This window comes from Pongo abelii, chromosome 8 (genome assembly GCF_028885655.2).
Source record: "Pongo abelii isolate AG06213 chromosome 8, NHGRI_mPonAbe1-v2.0_pri, whole genome shotgun sequence".
Taxonomy (NCBI): Eukaryota; Metazoa; Chordata; class Mammalia; order Primates; family Hominidae; genus Pongo; species Pongo abelii.
In genome coordinates this window covers 72,153,431-72,171,683 of record NC_071993.2, presented here as the reverse complement: position 1 = coordinate 72,171,683, position 18,253 = coordinate 72,153,431, and the positions used below count along the sequence as shown (strand labels likewise).

General features: G+C 53.0%; 2 protein-coding genes across 3 annotated transcripts in view; one reads left to right on the top strand and one right to left on the bottom strand.

Annotated features, from left to right (window-relative positions):
- Positions 1 to 8,488, top strand: part of CDH23 (cadherin related 23) — a 459,756-nt gene extending 451,268 nt beyond the window's left edge. Inside the window, exons 57-67 of the mRNA XM_054522498.2 lie at positions 7 to 258; positions 337 to 498; positions 2,369 to 2,625; positions 3,017 to 3,114; positions 3,855 to 3,975; positions 4,051 to 4,130; positions 4,253 to 4,293; positions 4,496 to 4,556; positions 5,020 to 5,149; positions 5,308 to 5,430; positions 7,499 to 8,488. Coding sequence (XP_054378473.2) covers positions 7 to 258; positions 337 to 498; positions 2,369 to 2,625; positions 3,017 to 3,114; positions 3,855 to 3,975; positions 4,051 to 4,130; positions 4,253 to 4,293; positions 4,496 to 4,556; positions 5,020 to 5,149; positions 5,308 to 5,430; positions 7,499 to 7,825 — 1,652 coding nt within the window. The 3' untranslated portion in view covers positions 7,826 to 8,488. The remainder of the gene's footprint in view (positions 1 to 6; positions 259 to 336; positions 499 to 2,368; positions 2,626 to 3,016; positions 3,115 to 3,854; positions 3,976 to 4,050; positions 4,131 to 4,252; positions 4,294 to 4,495; positions 4,557 to 5,019; positions 5,150 to 5,307; positions 5,431 to 7,498) is intronic.
- Positions 8,489 to 8,840: 352 nt separating this feature from the next.
- The window catches only part of PSAP (prosaposin), a gene marked incomplete at its 5' end in the record, with an annotated part of 34,998 nt that continues 25,585 nt past the window's right edge, over positions 8,841 to 18,253 (bottom strand). The window contains 8 exon segments of one of the 2 annotated variants that reach the window (NM_001133580.1): positions 8,841 to 10,012; positions 11,152 to 11,259; positions 11,564 to 11,644; positions 11,998 to 12,155; positions 12,248 to 12,434; positions 12,773 to 12,868; positions 14,405 to 14,536; positions 16,376 to 16,384. In NM_001133580.1, the coding sequence (NP_001127052.1) occupies positions 9,977 to 10,012; positions 11,152 to 11,259; positions 11,564 to 11,644; positions 11,998 to 12,155; positions 12,248 to 12,434; positions 12,773 to 12,868; positions 14,405 to 14,536; positions 16,376 to 16,384 (807 nt within the window). In that variant the 3' untranslated portion in view covers positions 8,841 to 9,976. 2 annotated transcript variants of the gene reach the window in all.

Here is an 18,253-nt window from a genome sequence, read left to right as displayed (position 1 = left end):
CCTCAGCCGGCAACGAAGAGAAGAACTTCCATCTGCAGCCTGACGGGCGTCTGCTGGTGCTGCGGGACCTGGACCGGGAGCGAGAAGCCATCTTCTCCTTCATCGTCAAGGCCTCCAGCAATCGCAGCTGGACACCTCCCCGTGGACCCTCCCCAACCCTCGACCTGGTTGCTGACCTCACGCTGCAGGAGGTGCGCGTTGTGCTAGAAGACATCAACGACCAGCCGCCACGCTTCACCAAGGCTGAGTACACTGCAGGTGCAGGGACTGGAGCCTGGGCACGAGGTGTGGGGTGGCCCCTGCCCTGCCACTTACACCACCTGCCTCTTCCTGCAGGGGTGGCCACCGATGCCAAGGTGGGCTCAGAGTTGATCCAGGTGCTGGCCCTGGATGCAGACATTGGCAACAACAGCCTTGTCTTCTACAGCATTCTGGCCATCCACTACTTCCGGGCCCTTGCCAACGACTCTGAAGATGTGGGCCAGGTCTTCACCATGGGTAGGGGCCTGGCAGCACATGAGTGGCCTCTAGCCATGACCTCTCAGTCACTGCATGGACTGTCATCTGGGAGGAGATGGGGTCTGTGGGAGCACCACAGGATATGGGTGGCCCCCCAGCCAGCCACGCCAATCCTATTCATCAATCCGTTCTCCAGTGTATCCACCTATCCACCTCTTCATCTACCCACCAGCCCTTTCTTTTCATTCTCTCTTCTTGTCAACTCATCTATCCATTACTTATCCATCCATCCATGTATCCATACTTCTGTCTGTCCATCTATCCTTCCATCCATCTGTCCATCCCTCATTTTATCCTTCCATCCATCCGTCTGTGCTTCCATCCTTTCTTCCTTCCATCTGTCCATCCATCCTGCTTTCATTCATCTGTCCACCTACCCATCTTCTCACTCTCCTTCCCATAATATCTGCCTGTTTTTCCAGTTGTGCACATCGCCTTCCCCTATGTCAGGCATTGTGTTAGGACTGGGGCACCAGGATTCAAAGCTCACACTTATACCTATGGATGTGCATGTTTGCTTGTGCACTGACCTGTGTGGACGGCTGAGACTCTCTGGGTCAGGCTCTAGGAGACGCATGCCCCTGTGGGTGTCCCATTACCTTACTCCCAGCCCCAACCCCTTCCCCCTTCTTCTCCATCTGAAGACTCCTCCTCTGTATGCCTTGTCTGTGGCCTGGCATTCAAGGCTCACTAGATCTTCCTCCTAATCCTTTTTTCTGTTCCACAGTCACCTGCTATCCTTAAGGGCCCTGTACCCAGCCTAGCTAAGGTGCTTAGCATCCCCTCGGCCTGCTCTCTCCCGTTCTCCCCTGGCCTTTGACCCCTCTGCCTTCATTGCCTGGAATGCCATTTTGACCCCTTCTTTGCCTTCGGATATCCCTCCCCCACTCTTCAAGGTCTAGTTTATGTGCCACCTCATCCAGTTACACAAGCAGACATCCCTTTGTCCTCTGAGCTCTCACTGCTCTTATCTTAATAAATCAAGGCACATAGAGGCTCAGTAGCTTGCTTGAGGTCACACAGCTAGAAAGTGACAACTAAAACTTAAAGTATAATAATACTAAAAAAAGACAAAAAATTAAAAAAATAAAAAATAAAGTGACAAATTTTGAGCCCAATGTATTGTCTTTTAAGAGAAGACTATGCTGTACCACCTGACCATCTCTCTTCTATGGGTTTTGTTGTTGTTTTCTTTTTTTTTTTTTTTTTTTTTTTTTTTTTTTTTTTGGTGATAAACTGTCACTCTGTTTGTTGCCCAGGCTGGAATGCAGTGGCACGATCTCAGCTCACTGCAGCCTCTGCCTCCTGGGTTCAAGTGATTCTCCTGCCTCAGCCTGCCAAGTAGCTGGGATTATGTGCACACACCACCATGCCTGGCTAGATTTTGTATTTTTAGTAGAGACAGGGTTTCATCATGTTGACCAGGCTGGTCTCAAACTCCTGGCCTCAAGTGATCCGCCCGCCTCAGCCTTCCAAAGTGTTGAGATTACAGGCGTGAGCCACCACGCCCAGGCTTGTTTGTGGAATTCTGAGGTACATGTGTTTGAAAGACAGAGGAGAGACAGACACTAAGGGGGCTCAGAAATGGTCCTCGGCACCCTAGCATGGGACAAGAGAGTCACAAACTTGTCATCCACACTCCCCCGTGATAACCAGCTGAGACCCGAGCCATTGCCACTTCAGATGGGCATCGTTCCCACTTGCCTGTCACCTTTGCTCCCTGCTGTGCCCTGTGGACATTTGTGCTGCCTCCCCTAGATGTGCCCACCTACCCCAGGGCTCATGCCCCTTCCTGGGGATTCGGGGCACTGAGTCTCTGAGCCGTGCCCCGCCCTCGGGCTTCCTGCAGGGAGCGTGGACGGCATTCTGCGCACCTTCGACCTCTTCGTGGCCTATAGCCCCGGCTACTTCGTGGTGGACATTGTGGCCCGCGACCTGGCAGGCCACAACGACACGGCCATCATCGGCATCTACATCCTGAGGGACGACCAGCGCGTCAAGATCGTCATTAACGAGATCCCCGACCGTGTGCGCGGCTTCGAGGAGGAGTTCATCCACCTGCTCTCCAACATCACTGGGGCCATTGTCAATACTGACGATGTGCAGGTGCCTCATGGGCCCACCCGGGGCCAGGGCAGTGGAGGGAGAAGGGGAGGCCAGGCCACAAGGAGAGACGGGGCATTGTGCAAAGGCCAGGGCGTGAAAGTCAGTATACGCCCCACTTAGTCATTTCCTATCAGTGCAGCTTTGATAAAGTTCTCCCAGGTCTCTGGGCCTCAGTTTCCTCTTCCATAAAATGGGGCCAATAATAAATAGTACCTGGCCAAGTGTGGATGAAGTGATTGGCACCGTGCCTGGTCCTCAGCAAACATTCAAACATTCAGTAGCGAAGGGTCTATTCACAGGGAAGGGCAGAAGGGGCTCCTAAAAGAGGCCTGCCCATCCCTGTGGCCCCCTGCTGTGGTGGCCACACCCTACAATACCCCTTCCCATCTAGTTCCATGTGGACAAGAAGGGCCGGGTGAACTTTGCGCAGACAGAACTGCTCATCCACGTAGTGAACCGCGATACCAACCGCATCCTGGACGTGGACCGGTGAGTGGGGGCCTGTGTTTGGACTGTCAGCCTGTCTGCCTGCCTGCCTCCCTGCCCTGGAGTAGGGGAGGGGACCCACCAAAGAAGACACAGACCACACCATCAGGCCCACTGTGTGGGGCCATCTCCCAGAGTGGGGCAGGACTGGGAGAGAGAGCAGAGTTTGGGGGTATGAGCAACTCTGTCCTTCTGAGCCTCCCTCTCCCCATCTGTAACATGGGAGTATTCAGGCCATGCGCGGTGGCTTACACCTGTAATCCCAGCACTTTGGGAGGCCGAGCCATGTGGATCACCTGAGGTCAGGAGCTCGAGACCAGCCTGACCAACATGGAGAAACCCCATCTCTACTAAAAGTACATATATTAGTCGGCATGGTGGCACACGCCCGTAATCCCAGCTACTCAGGAGGCTGAGGCAGGAGAATCGCTTGAACCTGGGAGATGGAGTTTGCAGTGAGCTGAGATCATGCCACACTGCACTCCAGCCTGGGCAACAGAGCAAGACTCCATCTCAAAAAAAAAAAAAAAATGGGAGTATTCCATCCACTGTGAGGATGGAACAGGATCCTACATGAAGGTTTGAGGAACCTTGTAAAACACAAAGCTGTCCCAGCCGGTGGACCTCAATCTTGCAAGGCTTGGGGTTGATGAACTCTGGGGGCTTGAGGCAGGAGCAGAGCAGACTGTCGTTGGTGGGGGAATGGCTGAGGAGGAGAGCTGAGATCCCTGCCCCTCGCCCAGGGTGATCCAGATGATCGACGAGAACAAGGAGCAGCTGCGGAATCTTTTCCGGAACTACAACGTCCTGGACGTGCAGCCTGCCATCTCTGTCCGGCTGCCGGATGACATGTCTGCCCTGCAGGTACCCGGTGACCCTGCCTCACAGCCCTAGCCACCCTCCCCACTGCCCGGGCTCACCCTGGTCCTGCTCCCACAGATGGCGATCATCGTCCTGGCTATCCTCCTGTTCCTGGCCACCATGCTCTTCGTCCTCATGAACTGGTACTACAGGACTGTGTGAGTGTCCCCCACCCCTGCCATCAGGGGGCCGACCACCTGCTCCCGGATGGCCACGAGGCAGGCAGGGCCTGAGACATCAGCTTGGTCCCCCTCACCAGCCCCTCTCTGCTTCTCTCCAGACACAAGAGGAAGCTCAAGGCCATTGTGGCTGGCTCAGCTGGTAAGTGAGGGCCATAGCGGGGAGACAGGCGAGAAGGCAGTGGGCTGGGGGCCTGGAGTGCTCACCGGGGCCTCACAAGCCTGGCTCAGGTCCTTCACTGGGCCCAGGACCATGCCCGGCACCCCATCCTCCCTCACCCCCTAACACCACCCCTACCCCAGCTATGCCCCTCCCCTCCATGCCCCAACCCTTCTCCCTGCAGGGAATCGTGGCTTCATCGACATCATGGACATGCCTAACACCAATAAGTACTCCTTTGATGGGTGAGTGGGGTACTGGCCCTGCCCGGTCCCCTGCGGGGAGTCCTGCCAGGACCCAGGCGGGGAGAGCTGCAGTCTCCCAGCGCTGGGACTGCCGAAACCCAGGCTGTGGGCGCCCCCTGGTGGGCAGGCCACCCTCCCTTCACCCTCCCTCCACTCAGAAACCACGTGGCTGACAGGGGCTCTCCACCCCAGTGGGCCTCAAGTTCCAGGGGATGCAGACTTTGGGCAGTGGGTGCAGGGTGAAGCCTCTGCACCAAAGGCAATCCAGACTGACATGCAGTCCTGGTTCTAGCAGGACCCTACGGTGGGAGCATGCACCACAGGCGCCAGGGCCTCACGCCCCCAAGTCAGTGAAAGGCACTATATGGCCAGGGAAATGGGCAGGATGTGGGGTTAGGCTGGAAGGGCACCTGTCTACTCTAGCCTTCCCTCCCTCCCCACCCTTTTCCCTCCCCAACTGCAGAGCCAATCCTGTGTGGCTGGATCCCTTCTGTCGGAACCTGGAGCTGGCCGCCCAGGCGGAGCATGAGGATGACCTACCGGAGAACCTGAGTGAGATCGCCGACCTGTGGAACAGCCCCACACGCACCCACGTGAGCCAGAGGCGGTCAGGCATCACAAGGGGCAGGGGTGGAGGGGCTGGGTCTTTGCAACCTCTGGCCAAGAAGCTGGGTTCTTTAAGGGGTGGCCCCCTCCCTTGTACATGTGTGTGGGGTCTGCCTCTGCTCCAGCTAACGTCCCCTCTCCCCAGGGAACTTTTGGGCGTGAGCCAGCAGCTGTCAAGCCTGATGATGACCGATACCTGCGGGCTGCCATCCAGGAGTACGACAACATTGCCAAGCTGGGCCAGATCATTCGTGAGGGGCCAATCAAGGTGAGCCCTCCCTGCAGGCTCCGCACACAGTCCCCTGGCTGAGGTTGGACCCCACTCCAGAAAACACAGGGTGATAGAGACCTCCAGGCTCAGCTAGACCCACCCTCCACTGGGGCGAGAACACCAGGGCTGATGGGGGGGCTACTCCAGCCTGCGGTGGCCTTAAGGGCAGGGCTCAGGAGTGAGTCCACATGTGTCCAGGCTGGCCACTGTCTCCAGGCTCTGCTGCTGATCCTCTGCCCTAGGATCACCAGGATCAGATGTCTGTGTACCCCTTACTCCCAGAGGGAGTGGGCGAGGGGCGGTGCAGGCAGGGGAGGCCCTTGGTGGGGGTTAACCCTTTCCCTCCCCCAGGGCTCGCTGCTGAAGGTGGTCCTGGAGGATTACCTGCGGCTCAAAAAGCTCTTTGCACAGCGGATGGTGCAAAAAGCCTCCTCCTGCCACTCCTCCATCTCTGAGGTAGCCGGCTGGGTGGCCGGGAGCTGTGTGCTGTGCCCCAGCCTGGGGATGCTCTGTCTCTCTTGCTGTCCTGCTGTCCTTCTCTATGTCTCTGGAGCTCTGCAGCCAGGACCAAAGACAGCAATGGGTGGGGGCCAGGAAGTCAGACAGCAGGTTCTGCTTTCTGGGCTCTTGGGGGCTTTCACAGGAATGGGGTAGTCTCTAAGGCAGTCTTTCTCCGATTAGAGGAAGACCTCAAGAACATATCTTCGGGGGTGATGTCACTTTAAGAAACTCGGCCGGGTGCAGTGGTTCACACCTGTAATCCCAGCACTTTGGGAGGCCGAGGTGGGAGGATCAACTGAGGCCAAGAATTCGAGACCAGTCTGGCCAACATGGCGAAACCCCATGTGTACTAAAAATACAAAATATCAGCGGGGCCTGGTGGCGGATGCCTGTAATCCCAGCTACTCAGGAGGCTGAGGCAGAATTGCTGGAACCCAGGATGCAGAGGTTGCAGTGAACCAAGACCATGCCACTGCACTCCACTGGGTGACAGAGTGAGACTCTGTCTCCAAAAAAAGGAAAGAAAAGAAACTGGCCGTCAGGGTCAAATAGGCCTACATATGTTTGCCTGTAGTGATTATGTCAACACTTACAAAAGTCAGGCTTTACCTAAAAACGAATTTCCAGCTAAGCCCACATTCTCAACAGGAATAAGCTAGTCGAATAGCCTCATACAGGACAACAGTGCCAGTTTCAAGTCTCCACCCCACCTATTTGTCCTCTGCAGCTTGTCCTGTTGACACTTTCTGCCTCGACACAATTAGAGGTGATCTGCTTGAGGCCAATTTGGCAACAAACCCAGATACCACAGTTGCATCCCAGGATTTTTATAGAGCGCCAAAGTTAATATATAAAATTAAAAATTCTCAGCCAGGTGTGGTGGCACACGCCCGTAGTCCCAGCTACTCGGGAAACTGAAATGGGAGGATCACTTGAGCCCAGGAGTCCGAGGCTGCAGTGAGTTGATTACATTGCTGCATTCCAGCCTGGGCAACAGAGAGAAACCCTGTCTCTAAATAAAGGCCAGGTGTGGTGGCTCACACCTGTAATCCCAGCCACTTTGGGAGGCCGAGGCAGGTGGATCATCTGAGGTCAGGAGTTCCAGACCAGCCTGGCCAACATGGCGTGCCTGTAATCCCACCTACTTGGGAGGCTGAGGCAGGAGAATCACTTGAAGTCAGGAGGTGGAGATTGCAGTGAGCCGAAATCGCGCCACTGCACTCCAGCCTAGATGGCAGAGCGAGACTCTGTCTACACACACACACACACGATTTTCACAAGAAGCCGATCACACACATACACACACGATTTTCACAAGAAACTGATCACACACATACACACACACACACAGATTTTCACAAGAAGCCGATCTTCTCGAGAACCTATCTGCAGCACCTTAAGCATTCATGGTTCCCCTTTGCAGGCAGTTTGAGAAACAAGAGTCTGACAGGCCTGCTGCGGTAGGAGCCCAGGTCAGCCACATAGCCAGTGGGTCTCTGGGGCCATCCACCTGCTCACCCCTTGGGCATGGCCCTGAGCATGTGCGGGTCCTGGCCTCTTGCAGCTGATCCAGACTGAGCTGGACGAGGAGCCAGGAGACCACAGCCCAGGGCAGGGTAGCCTGCGCTTCCGCCACAAGCCACCAGTGGAGCTCAAGGGGCCCGATGGGATCCATGTGGTGCACGGCAGCACAGGCACACTGCTGGCCACCGACCTCAACAGCCTGCCCGAGGATGACCAGAAGGGCCTGGGCCGCTCACTGGAGACACTGACCGCTGCCGAGGCCACTGCCTTCGAGCGCAACGCCCGCACAGAATCCGCCAAATCCACACCCCTGCACAAACTTCGCGACGTGATCATGGAGAGCCCCCTGGAGATCACAGAGCTGTGACTAGACAGGGAAGCCTCGTGGGTGTGAGCAGCACCCGTCCACCGCCCCGTCCCAGGGAGCAAGGGCAGGGACAGGGCCAGTCGGGGGGTCCCCTCCAAGGCCAGGCCTGGGGGACAACCTTGGCTTAGCCCTGGTGGCCCGTATCAGCTGCTCAGATCCCACTTTTGCCAGACGCTCATTCAGCATCTGACCTCTACCTTCATAAGATCTGTTATTTTTATAAGAAAACCAAACAAAAATGCTAAGCATCTAAGGACAAGGTAAGGAGGGTCACTGGGGCCCACAAGTCTGGGGACCAGCTTGGCTCAGGCTGAGCTGAAAGAGGCCGAACAGGCCCTCCTCCCTCCCGGCTCCACCCCGGAAGCACCATCCCCTCCGGCTGAGCAGGCGCAAGGGAAGCCCAGAGCGGACATCCCCTGCTGGCCGGACACCCGACTCCAGTCCAAGTCCCACTACATTTCCGCCACATCCCTGCTGGACGTCCAGGTGGAGGTGGCATCCCCACATGGACAAGAAAGTCAATGTCAATGAACAAGCATTCTCTCCATTTCACTGGCTTCCCAAATGTGCCCAGCTTATAAACAGAAGTGACTGACGTTCCCTTGGGTTTTGAATGTGGAGTGTTTGTGTGTGTTCCTTTTTTAAATTAAGTTATTCCCTCAATAGTTTCCCCTTGGTTTTGTTTAACTGGTACTCACTACAAGTTTCTGGAATAGTTTGTTTAAAAATCAAGGCAACTCTCAAGGAACTGGCAACGTGCTCTGACTCTGGCCTCTAGGGAGCAGGGACAGGGGCAGGCGAAGGGCAGAGTCGACCTTCAGGTGCGCCCAACCTACTGCTGGCCCTGAGTCTTGGGGATGACCAGGTGGGATTTCCCTTTATCCACTTTGCTTTCATTCTCTGGCCAAGAGGGGTCATAGGAATGCTGGGCCCCAAAGGTGTCATGGGCTCAGAGCTCATCAGAGAAGAACAAACTCTTCCAGCTGAAGGGTCACAGAAACATTAGGCCCAGATCTGGCTAACAGAATTTTATTGTTAAATCACAGAAACTTTAGTGCAAAACAAAAATCACGAAGTCCATTTAATAGCAACTGCATGTCCTGCTGGCTTTGCTTGCTGTCTCCTGGCAACCAGAAGTGGATAGAAGCATGGGTGCCCAAGTGGGCCACAGACAGCATCCAACCCCCACACCCCAGCATCCAATCCACACCCAGCAGACCCCTCGGCATGCCGCCCTCTACCAGAAAGCCAGAGGCCTAGGAGCTCACCATCCATATTTATTTGAAAAGGTCAAAAGGAGCATCTATGAGACAGGGGAGGGGTGCAGGCTGAAGCAGCGCCTCAGCAGCCAGGGACACGCAGGCAACATGAGCAGGCACAGCGCAGCCACCACTGTCCGCACGCTCACACAAGCCAGGCCTGCGGGGCCTTCGGAGAGCTAGCAGGTTACATTCAGGCAGATGGCCCCCTTCCCACCCAAACCCACAGAACCCTGAACAAGGCATCACCAGGAAAGACACAGGAAAGCCAAATCACAGTTGAACCAGGGACAGAGAACCCTTGGCCCCACTGATGTCCCAAGCCACCAGCAGCTGCTTCCAAAATCCCTATGCTATTACAGCGGGAATTACATCATTTAAAAAGCCTGATTATTCCGGGCTTCTAATCTTTCATATAAAACTGCCTTTGTTTTGCTGCTTTGTTCAGCTGAGAGGCCCAGGAAAGGGGGGAGGGTCCCTGATCAGGGCAGGAGGCCACCTCAGAAGCCCAGGCCAGTGCCCAAGCACATGTCAGGGCTCAGAACAAGGCCCCAACCAAGAGGGTTGATGGCCTCCAGTCAAGAAGCTGTGGCTCATGCCAGCAGAGCTCTCTCCTCCTCCAGCAGGCGCCATGCGAGGGCAGGCTAAAAGACCTCCAGTGCATCAACATCCATCTAGCAGAAAGAAAAGGGGCACTGAAGCAGCTATGTCTGCCAGGGGCTAGGGGCTCCCTTGCAGACAGCAATGCTACAATAAAGGACACAGAAATGGGGGAGGTGGGGGAGCCCTATTTTTATAACAAAGTCAAACAGATCTGTGCGTTCATTCCCCCTGACACACAAGTAGAAAAAAACGAATGCTGGGTTTCTGCCAAGATAGAATATTCCTCCTCCTAGTTCCACACATGGCGTTTGCAATGCTCGACAGCCTGGTAGGAGAGAGGAAGCTGAGTTTAGTCTTCGGATGACACACTTCGTTCCCGGCCCATCAATGTATTAGATATCACCCCAAAACGGGACCTGTTCTCTTGTCCTAGGTCAGCTGGATAGCACCAGATGCTGAAGACCCAGGACAGGATCTCACTTAAAAACAGGGAACACGTGGCCATCAGAGTTTTTGGGAACTTCTAAGGCACGAGTCCAGAGCAGCAGATGCCTGCAGTAGTTTGCAGATGAGTACCCATGCAGGCAGGGCTCAGGACCCTTCATCTACCTGCACCCGGCACCCAGTGTCCTGCTGGCAGCCTGCACACTAATTCCCAGGCAGAACCTCCTTGCCTGAGTTAGGCTACACACCAGCTCGGGCCTTGAGAAGCGGGTCCACATTTCCCCAGGACAGCAGCAGAACTAGCTGTGGGGTGGGGCTGACGGTGGAGATGGGCTGGAGCCTAGCTGGAGGAAAGGCCTGGACATGGCCAGAATGGGGGCCCCCTGCCCCTCCCTGCAGTGGTCCGAAATGACACAACCGCCACTGACATGGCCACAGGGAAGCCCGGTGAGGAAGGAAAAGTTGCACAAAGCAACATTAAGTAACAGGGACCGGACCAAACATCCCCACCCAGGGAAGCAGCACGAGTCACCCAACTGGTGGCTGCCAGGCCAGGCCAGGGCCACAGTGCCCTAGGGCTGCTGGGCAGGGGCCAGCTCTCAGGGCCTTGAGTGAAGAAGACTCAGGCCCGGCTTCAGCAAGGGCAAACATGTTCCTGGGGGACGGGACCTGGGCAAAGGTCTGGGCAATGAATCCCACAGACTTGTGCAATCCCTGGAGTGACCTTGTACAAGTCTGACACTGTCACAAGGGAAATGAAGACAAAAGCAACAAAGCAGAAGCAAAAAAATACTAAAAAAAAAAAAAAAAAAATCCACCCCACCCTTCACTACAAGAGTGTAGTTCACCCTGTCTTTTCTGGGGGACCATGAGTAAGCCTAACCACCTCTCTGGGCCTGTTTTCTGATAACATAAAAGCAGGGTGGAAAGTTGATCACTGGGTTCCCATTAAAGCAGCATTCTCACACAGGCTACCCCAGGGCATGACAGGCTGGTGACACTGTCTGCTGAGCTACTCACATTGCACTGGGCTGCTGTCTCTGTGTTCTGGCACCAGTAGCTTGGGCCCCATACACACTTCTCAGTTCCCAACAAGGGCTTATGGGCCGAGGGGCAGGCTCCAATTTTCTATATGGTGAGAAAAGGAAAAAAGGGGGGAGAATGAGAGCTGCCCAATGTATCCCTTTCAAAACTAAGCAAACGGTTTCCAGAAGAAGCTAGGATCAGAGCTCCACCACGCTCTTTCAGAACATCAGGGTTGCTAAGGAAAGCGATGTGGCTTGGGGGGCTGGCTCCCTACCTTCTTGGCTCTCCCACAGCGGAACCCAGAGACTCCACCCCACGGCCAAGTCTCAGAGCAACCCTTCCGGGTCTCTGCAGCCCCCCAGGTTACAGCTGCCCGAGAGGACCCACACCACCCAGTGAGGCTCACCAAGCACACGAAGGAAGGATCCATCACCTCCACCAGGATCTCGATCAGCACGGGCTCGTACTCTGCCACAAACTGATCACACTGTAAAGGAAAGCGGGGACACAGGTCCAGCTCTGGGGGTATCCGAGCACAGTGGGGCACAAAAGGCCAGGCAGGCCCTGGATACACTCTTCCCTGAGAGCTCTTGGCATTCCCAGCCCAATGGGTCCTGGGGCCTCCCTTTCCAGACACCCTATCTACATCTGGCCTCTCTACTTCAGGTTGCTTCCCCCAGTGGCTCATCTTAAGCCAACAAATCACCTCCAAGTAAAACTTCATTGGACTCCATGCCCAGAGGCAGAAACAGCTGGTTTTCCATCAAAATGTACCCCAGCCTTGGCATACTTCATCAGGTTCTGCCATGCTGGCCCACCGCAGCCCAGCCTGGGACGTACCTGCTTCTGGTAAGGGTCAGGCAGGAAGCTGCAGCCTTTCTCAAGAGCAGCCAGGATCTCCTGCTTGGTGCTATTTTTCTCCAGGTTGCGATCCAAATAACCCACCAGCTTCTTGCACACTTCGCAGAAGCCACCGTCCTTTGGCTGAGTCACGTGAACTACACAAGAGGGCAAGTGGGCTCAATGCTGGCAGGGCCCTCCCAGACCCAAGAGGGGCACCATCCTCTCCCGCACCACACCCAGCGCTCACCGGTCAGTGCAGGCAGCCGCGTGCCAGAGCAGAGGTGCAGCATGCTGCACACCAGCTCAGGGCTGACCTCCTCCAGCAGGATTGACAGGATGGAGCTGCCGTACGTGTCTACCACCTCCTGGCACTCTTCCGACAGGGACTTTGGCAGCTTCGAGCACATTTTGTCAAAAGCGTCGAGTATTTCTTTCTGAAACACACGAGAGGATCATGTGAGAAGACAGGAGGCTAGACAAGGGTTGGGGGAGATTCTGAAAATACTAACATGGCCAGGAAATGAGTCAATGGTGGGTGCCGTTTCCACCCCCAGAAAACTACCAAACCACAAAGCAGGGCAATGGTGTCCACCTCCCCCAACCCCCACCAGCCTAGAGGTCCCACTGGTGAGGATTGCCTTCCACGAGATGGGGACATGGCTGTACACATGTCAAGGCTGGGTCAAGCCCTCTCTCCTGTGGGACTTTCCCACTGGGACATTCAGGCTCGGGGGGCAGGAGAGGCCCTCCCTCTGCCAGGAGGATAGCATACCTCAGTCTTGTTGTTGTCAATCAGCTTGGTCACTTCCTTCACCAGGAATTCACACACCTCACAGTAAACATCAGACTTTGCTGGGACCTCGTGCTTCTGTGGAAAGAGTAGAAGCAGAGTACTTTCAATGCTGGGACTCACAGCCCTTGGTCTTGCTCCCCTAAAGGAAAGGGGATACAGAGACCAGGGTGGGTTAGCAAATCAAGGGCCACTGCCTCCTGAATTCCAAATGACGTGTGGCTTCTAATATCCAAGTTAATTCCCTATTTTTATATTCACCCCCTTCCCCAATCCTCTACCACCACCACCTCCCCCTAACCCCACCAAAACAAAACCCAGGAATTCACAGTTCAGGAGATAGAAAGTCCCTTCCCCACCCCAAAGAGCTGTCCTGATGATGTGTTCAGTTACAATCATTTCATCATTCAGGGTTCATTTTGGGGAGGAGGATGAAGGACCAAAAGCAAAGTGACAGGCGATCAGTCCACTATCTAGAAGACAGAACATTGAACACACTTCAGGTCTGCTCGTGTGTCTCCCATGTCTCATTAGCACTTGAGAATGCTCTTCTAGAACCCACCTTTAATAAGGCAATACTGTTACAGAGGATGTTCTGGGACAATGGAAATGTTCTCTATCTCTGCTGTCCACTACAGGCTCCAGCTACCTGTGCACTGAGCACCTGCAATGTGGCTGGTGTAGCCAAGGGGCTGAATTTTTAATTTTGCTCCATGGTATTTCATTAAAATTTAAGTAGTCACATGTGGTTGGAGTGCGAGCTATAACTCTTCACTTTCTCTGGCCGTCACTTTGGTCAGCAGGCTGGAGCTGAGGAGCACCCCGTGGAGAGGAAGGCAAGAAGCAGTGCTTCCTGGATTCCAGCTGACACTTCGGCCTGGCCCCTGGGTCACACACTCTGCACATGCAGAGAGGAGACAGCAGAGAGAGACCAACAGCTGGCAGTCAAGTGCTGTGGGATGTTCTAGAACAAGAAGCGTGTACATGTGCCAAGTGTTAAAGCATCACACAGCCTGGGCCTTGAAGAACTAGAATGTAAGCCCCACAGGCACAATGACATCATCTGTTCACCACAGCCCCTAACCAGCTGCCTGACCCATAATAAATGCCAAATACAAATTTATTATGGGATGAAGCAGTCTAATCTTCATCAAGTGAGGTGCTTTAGTTAAATAAAATAGACACCCACATGTACTTAGTATACAGGCTGCAGGCCCAGTGAGGCTTCCGTACACTCTGAGGGGTGTGCTGGGAACATCCAGTCTGTCAGGGCCACAGGATGGGGAAGGACCCAGAAAGTGCATGTGAGAAGGTGAGGCTGGAGCCAGGCACTGCGAAGTCACTTTTGAATGGCATGCTGAAAATATGCAGGCTAATGATCCCACGACCATTAGAGTTTACAACCAAGGAAATAAAATGTTTTCAAAAGAACTCAGGGTTGGGGGCTGCATTAGTATAGGGGATAGGACAAACCAGTGATCACAAACTCAAAGACCTTTAGGAGCCAGGCAGGGAACCGAAAGAAACAAGTGACTCATAAGATGTGATGTGACACAGCAGGGAGTAGTGTGGCATTGCACAGCCCTGACCAGTACACAAAGTGACACCAGGTACCTTAATGGGCTCCACCAGTTCCAGGGCAGGGATGACATTCTTGGAGGCCACTTTGGCGGGGACCAGAGTCTGCATGGGCATCTCTTTCACCTCATCACAGAACCCAACCAGCGCACAGATCTCCTTGGGTTGCTGAAGAGAGCACAGACCAACCAGTCAGCAGCAAGCCCACGCCCACTAGCACCCTGGGCCCAGGTCAAGGCTGCCTCCCTCTCCCCCTCCCACAACGGGGCAGATTCCAGATTCCATGTTAAAGGGCTCGTGTCTGAAGCAGTGCATATGTGCCAGTTACATCTGGGGGAAGAGACCACACAAAGCTCCTAAGGGACATCAAACAGAGTCTCCATCCAGGGCCACTATGAGGAAGGAAGACTCCCCAGCACCTTCCACATCTCCAAGTACACCTGGTCTGCTCTAGAATGTGTCTTTTCAAGTCACTCTAGGTAGGAACTAAGCTATGTTTTTTTCTAGAGGGGGAACTACCATGCCCGTAAACTAACAGAAAGCCAAATGTGTTAGAAATAAAACCACACCAGATTTTTCAGCGGCAGGACCATTTAAAATGATGCATTAAGGGGAAATGCTGGCTTTTTAAAAAACCACATTCTACGTTCACAGCTGCACACAGTGCACATGAAAACCCAACCTGCCAAATGGATGAATCGCTTTAAGCCACAAGGTCTCCAGATTGATCCCCTTTCACCATTTAGACACCAAACACAGAGCACTAGATAGTCTAGACATCCTGACCATGACACTCTGATGGCCAAGAGTGAGACAAGTGTATAGACTCTGTATATTGTGGAAATAAATGCAACCAGCAACTAGCTCTGAGCCTGAGTGCATTTGCCTTCCAGCACCAAACCCTAAAGCAGCAGGAACAAAAGTGCTAAAAACGGGACCTGTTAAGGGAAAAGAGTTATGACTATGGCTCATCTTGTTTTCATACCAAGAAGGCTAGAGAATTAATAAGACCGGGGGAGTCTGAAAAGTATATCCCAAATACCCTGTCTTTGGCACACCTTAAGAATGAAAAATAAATAAATAAATAAATAATAAGAACGCAGCTGAAGATACAGCAAGCTTTTTAGAAAAAAAAAAAAAAAAAGACGCCAATATTCAGGAGGTATAGGGCTGCTTCTGCCCCGATCAGCTTTGTTCCAACTCCTTGAGGAGGCCTAGGTAAAAAATTCAGGTATTTCAACCAAAGTCCTCTCCCATTAGACTTCAAAATACCTTCAAAAAAAGCTCCAATGCTAATCCTAGCAGATGGATGCCAACGCTCAGAGGTGGCAGTGTTCAGGACGGCCCCAAAGGACACTGGCTCAGAGCAAGTATGGACTGGGTACTTGGTTCTTGTAGCATGCCATCTGATGTGGCTCTAGATCCCAAAGGACCCTGTTACCCAGAGAGGCAGAAGCCACAATCAAGAGATTGCTTCCAATTCTCTGGATCCAACAGCCAGAACAGTCTGCTGGCTGTTTGCAAATGTTTGCTCATGCAGCAGAAGCATTTCTGTGTTTAGGAAAAACAGCACTAAAGACATGCAATGCCTACTTGCGTTGTGACAGACACAAGGTGCCCTGGGGAAGCCAGAACTACACTGGACTTCCTAACTGGCCTACGCTGAAGGAGGCTGAGGCACCTCCTGGGCCACCCATGGTTCCCCATTGTCACACTGGTGGCCTGCATGTACGTATGCTGCATGTGGATTGTGACCAGAGCACAAGGCTCTGCTGACTTCATTTTTCTGGACCCCGAAGGGGAGATGAGACCCAACACCTCAAAGGCTAAATTACAGGGGAGAGATGCAGAAGCCCTCCCCAGCCTATTAACAGAGAGGGACCCTGCCTCTCATAACCATTCCTTGTATCTGTCAGAGCTAATCATGCCATACCCCAAAACAAAAAAAAGCAAAGTAACTAGAGGAAGCAGCAGACCACTACTACAAGCAGATTCCCCGACACATACCTGATCCTGCTGTTGAACAAAAAAACAGGAAATCGGAGGTGAAAATAAGAGAAAGGAAAGGACACAACAGTTAAGAAAAATTAAAACAACAATCAAGCAGTTAACCAGGTGTAAGGATGTCCCAAGAGGTTCAGGGGAAATGCTCTTGCAGTCAGATCTTAGCAACCTACCTTGTTCCTGCTATCTTGCGGACAAGGGGGCCCTGAAAGCTTTCCTGGCCCTGCAGGGATAGACCATTTGGGGGCTGTCCTGCTCTGTGTGCACCCTCTCCAGGTCTTACACACTAAATCACACTCAAAACACTGTGTAGCAAGAGCCCCAGAAAATGCTTGATGAAGGGTCTCCATCCTCAGGAGCCCACACTGGCCCCGGGCCCACAAGGCTTTCCCACAGGTTAGTGACCAGCAGCACCATGGAACAAGACACAGGGCTGCCCAAGTAAGGGGGGTAAGAGATCCCTGAGGGGTAAGGGATCCTAGTGCAATCTACCACAGGTGGCCAAATGGCAGCCTGGAAGGCCAATTTAACAATGTATCCAAAGCCTCATGTTTCTATTCAGCAGTTCCAGCTTTAGTTCTCTATAATAAGGGGAAAGGCAGGGATATGCATATATGTATGCATTTGGCTATAAGGATATTCATCTTCCCAAAGGCAAACCTGAAAACAACCTAGATACATCCGGCTACCGGGGACCGGTTATGTAAATTCTCTTCTATGTACACAGGTGATTATTCTGCAAGCATTTAGTCATTTGTACAAGAATATTCAATGGCCAACATATTTTTAGGCAAAAAATGCAAACAACAAAGTACAAGGTAGTATATATGACACCGTTGATGTTTTTTGAAACTCCAAATGATTTTTATGTGGGAAGTATTGTCCGTATTTTCAACACATTTCTACACAGTATAACTTTTATAATGAGAAAAATATTTTAAGTTAGCTATAAGGAAGTACTTCACGAGATTAAGTCCCGTCAATGCTTATCTTTACCTACTTCAGGTGCATGTCTTTGTAAGCTGCCTTTTAACTGTTTTTAGAACGTGGTAGGGTGTGAGTAATAATCCCAAATAAACTACTCCTCCTCGGCTTGCTTGAGTGGTTACAGCAGGTCAGAGAGTCAATCTTTCAGGCTCCTTGGCCGTAAGATCTGGCTGCAACTACTCAACTGTGCTGCTGTAGCACAAAACAGGCGTCGCTGTGTTCCAAAAAAATACCCTCTAAGTACAAAACATGATGGGCCAGTTTGCTGACCCCTGGATCAGAGAACAAACTCAAACGCTGGTATGTCAATCTCAAGTAGTCAGAAAGTCAGCATGACAGACAGGGAAAAGGTGCCCCCCACCCACTCAGCCCCGCCAATCAGATCGAAGGAGGCAGTGCCTGTTTCCAACGTGAGCAGGCCACCCTGCTCTGTGTGGACTAGCGAGCTCATTTCCTGAATGGGTATTCTTGATTCTAATGAAGGAATGCCCCCTGCCACCTGAATGCATCCAAAGCCAGCTCAGGAGTTACCAGCTCAAGCAGCAGCTTCAGCAGACACTGCTGCCGTGCACAGGAGAAACTCCGGGAGGCAGTATTCCCCCAACTCAGGCGGCAACACAGCCATTCTCAGGTCTGGCTTAGTTAGAGAGCACTTGACTTCTACAGATCCCAGGGTTAAAGCCAGACCTAGAAACCTGATGGCCGGCCTGAACAGGCAGAGGCAAACAAATTGCCAGGAAGCCACCAGGGTAATCCTGGGATCAAGATGCTTCAGCCTCTCCCGTAACAGGGGAGGTACTGAGATTGCAAGTGGAGAGTCTTCTAGCCAGAGGGGTCGATTTAGCCCAATTCAGCACTCTAAGGTAAAAAAGGGAAACTAAACCATATAATTTT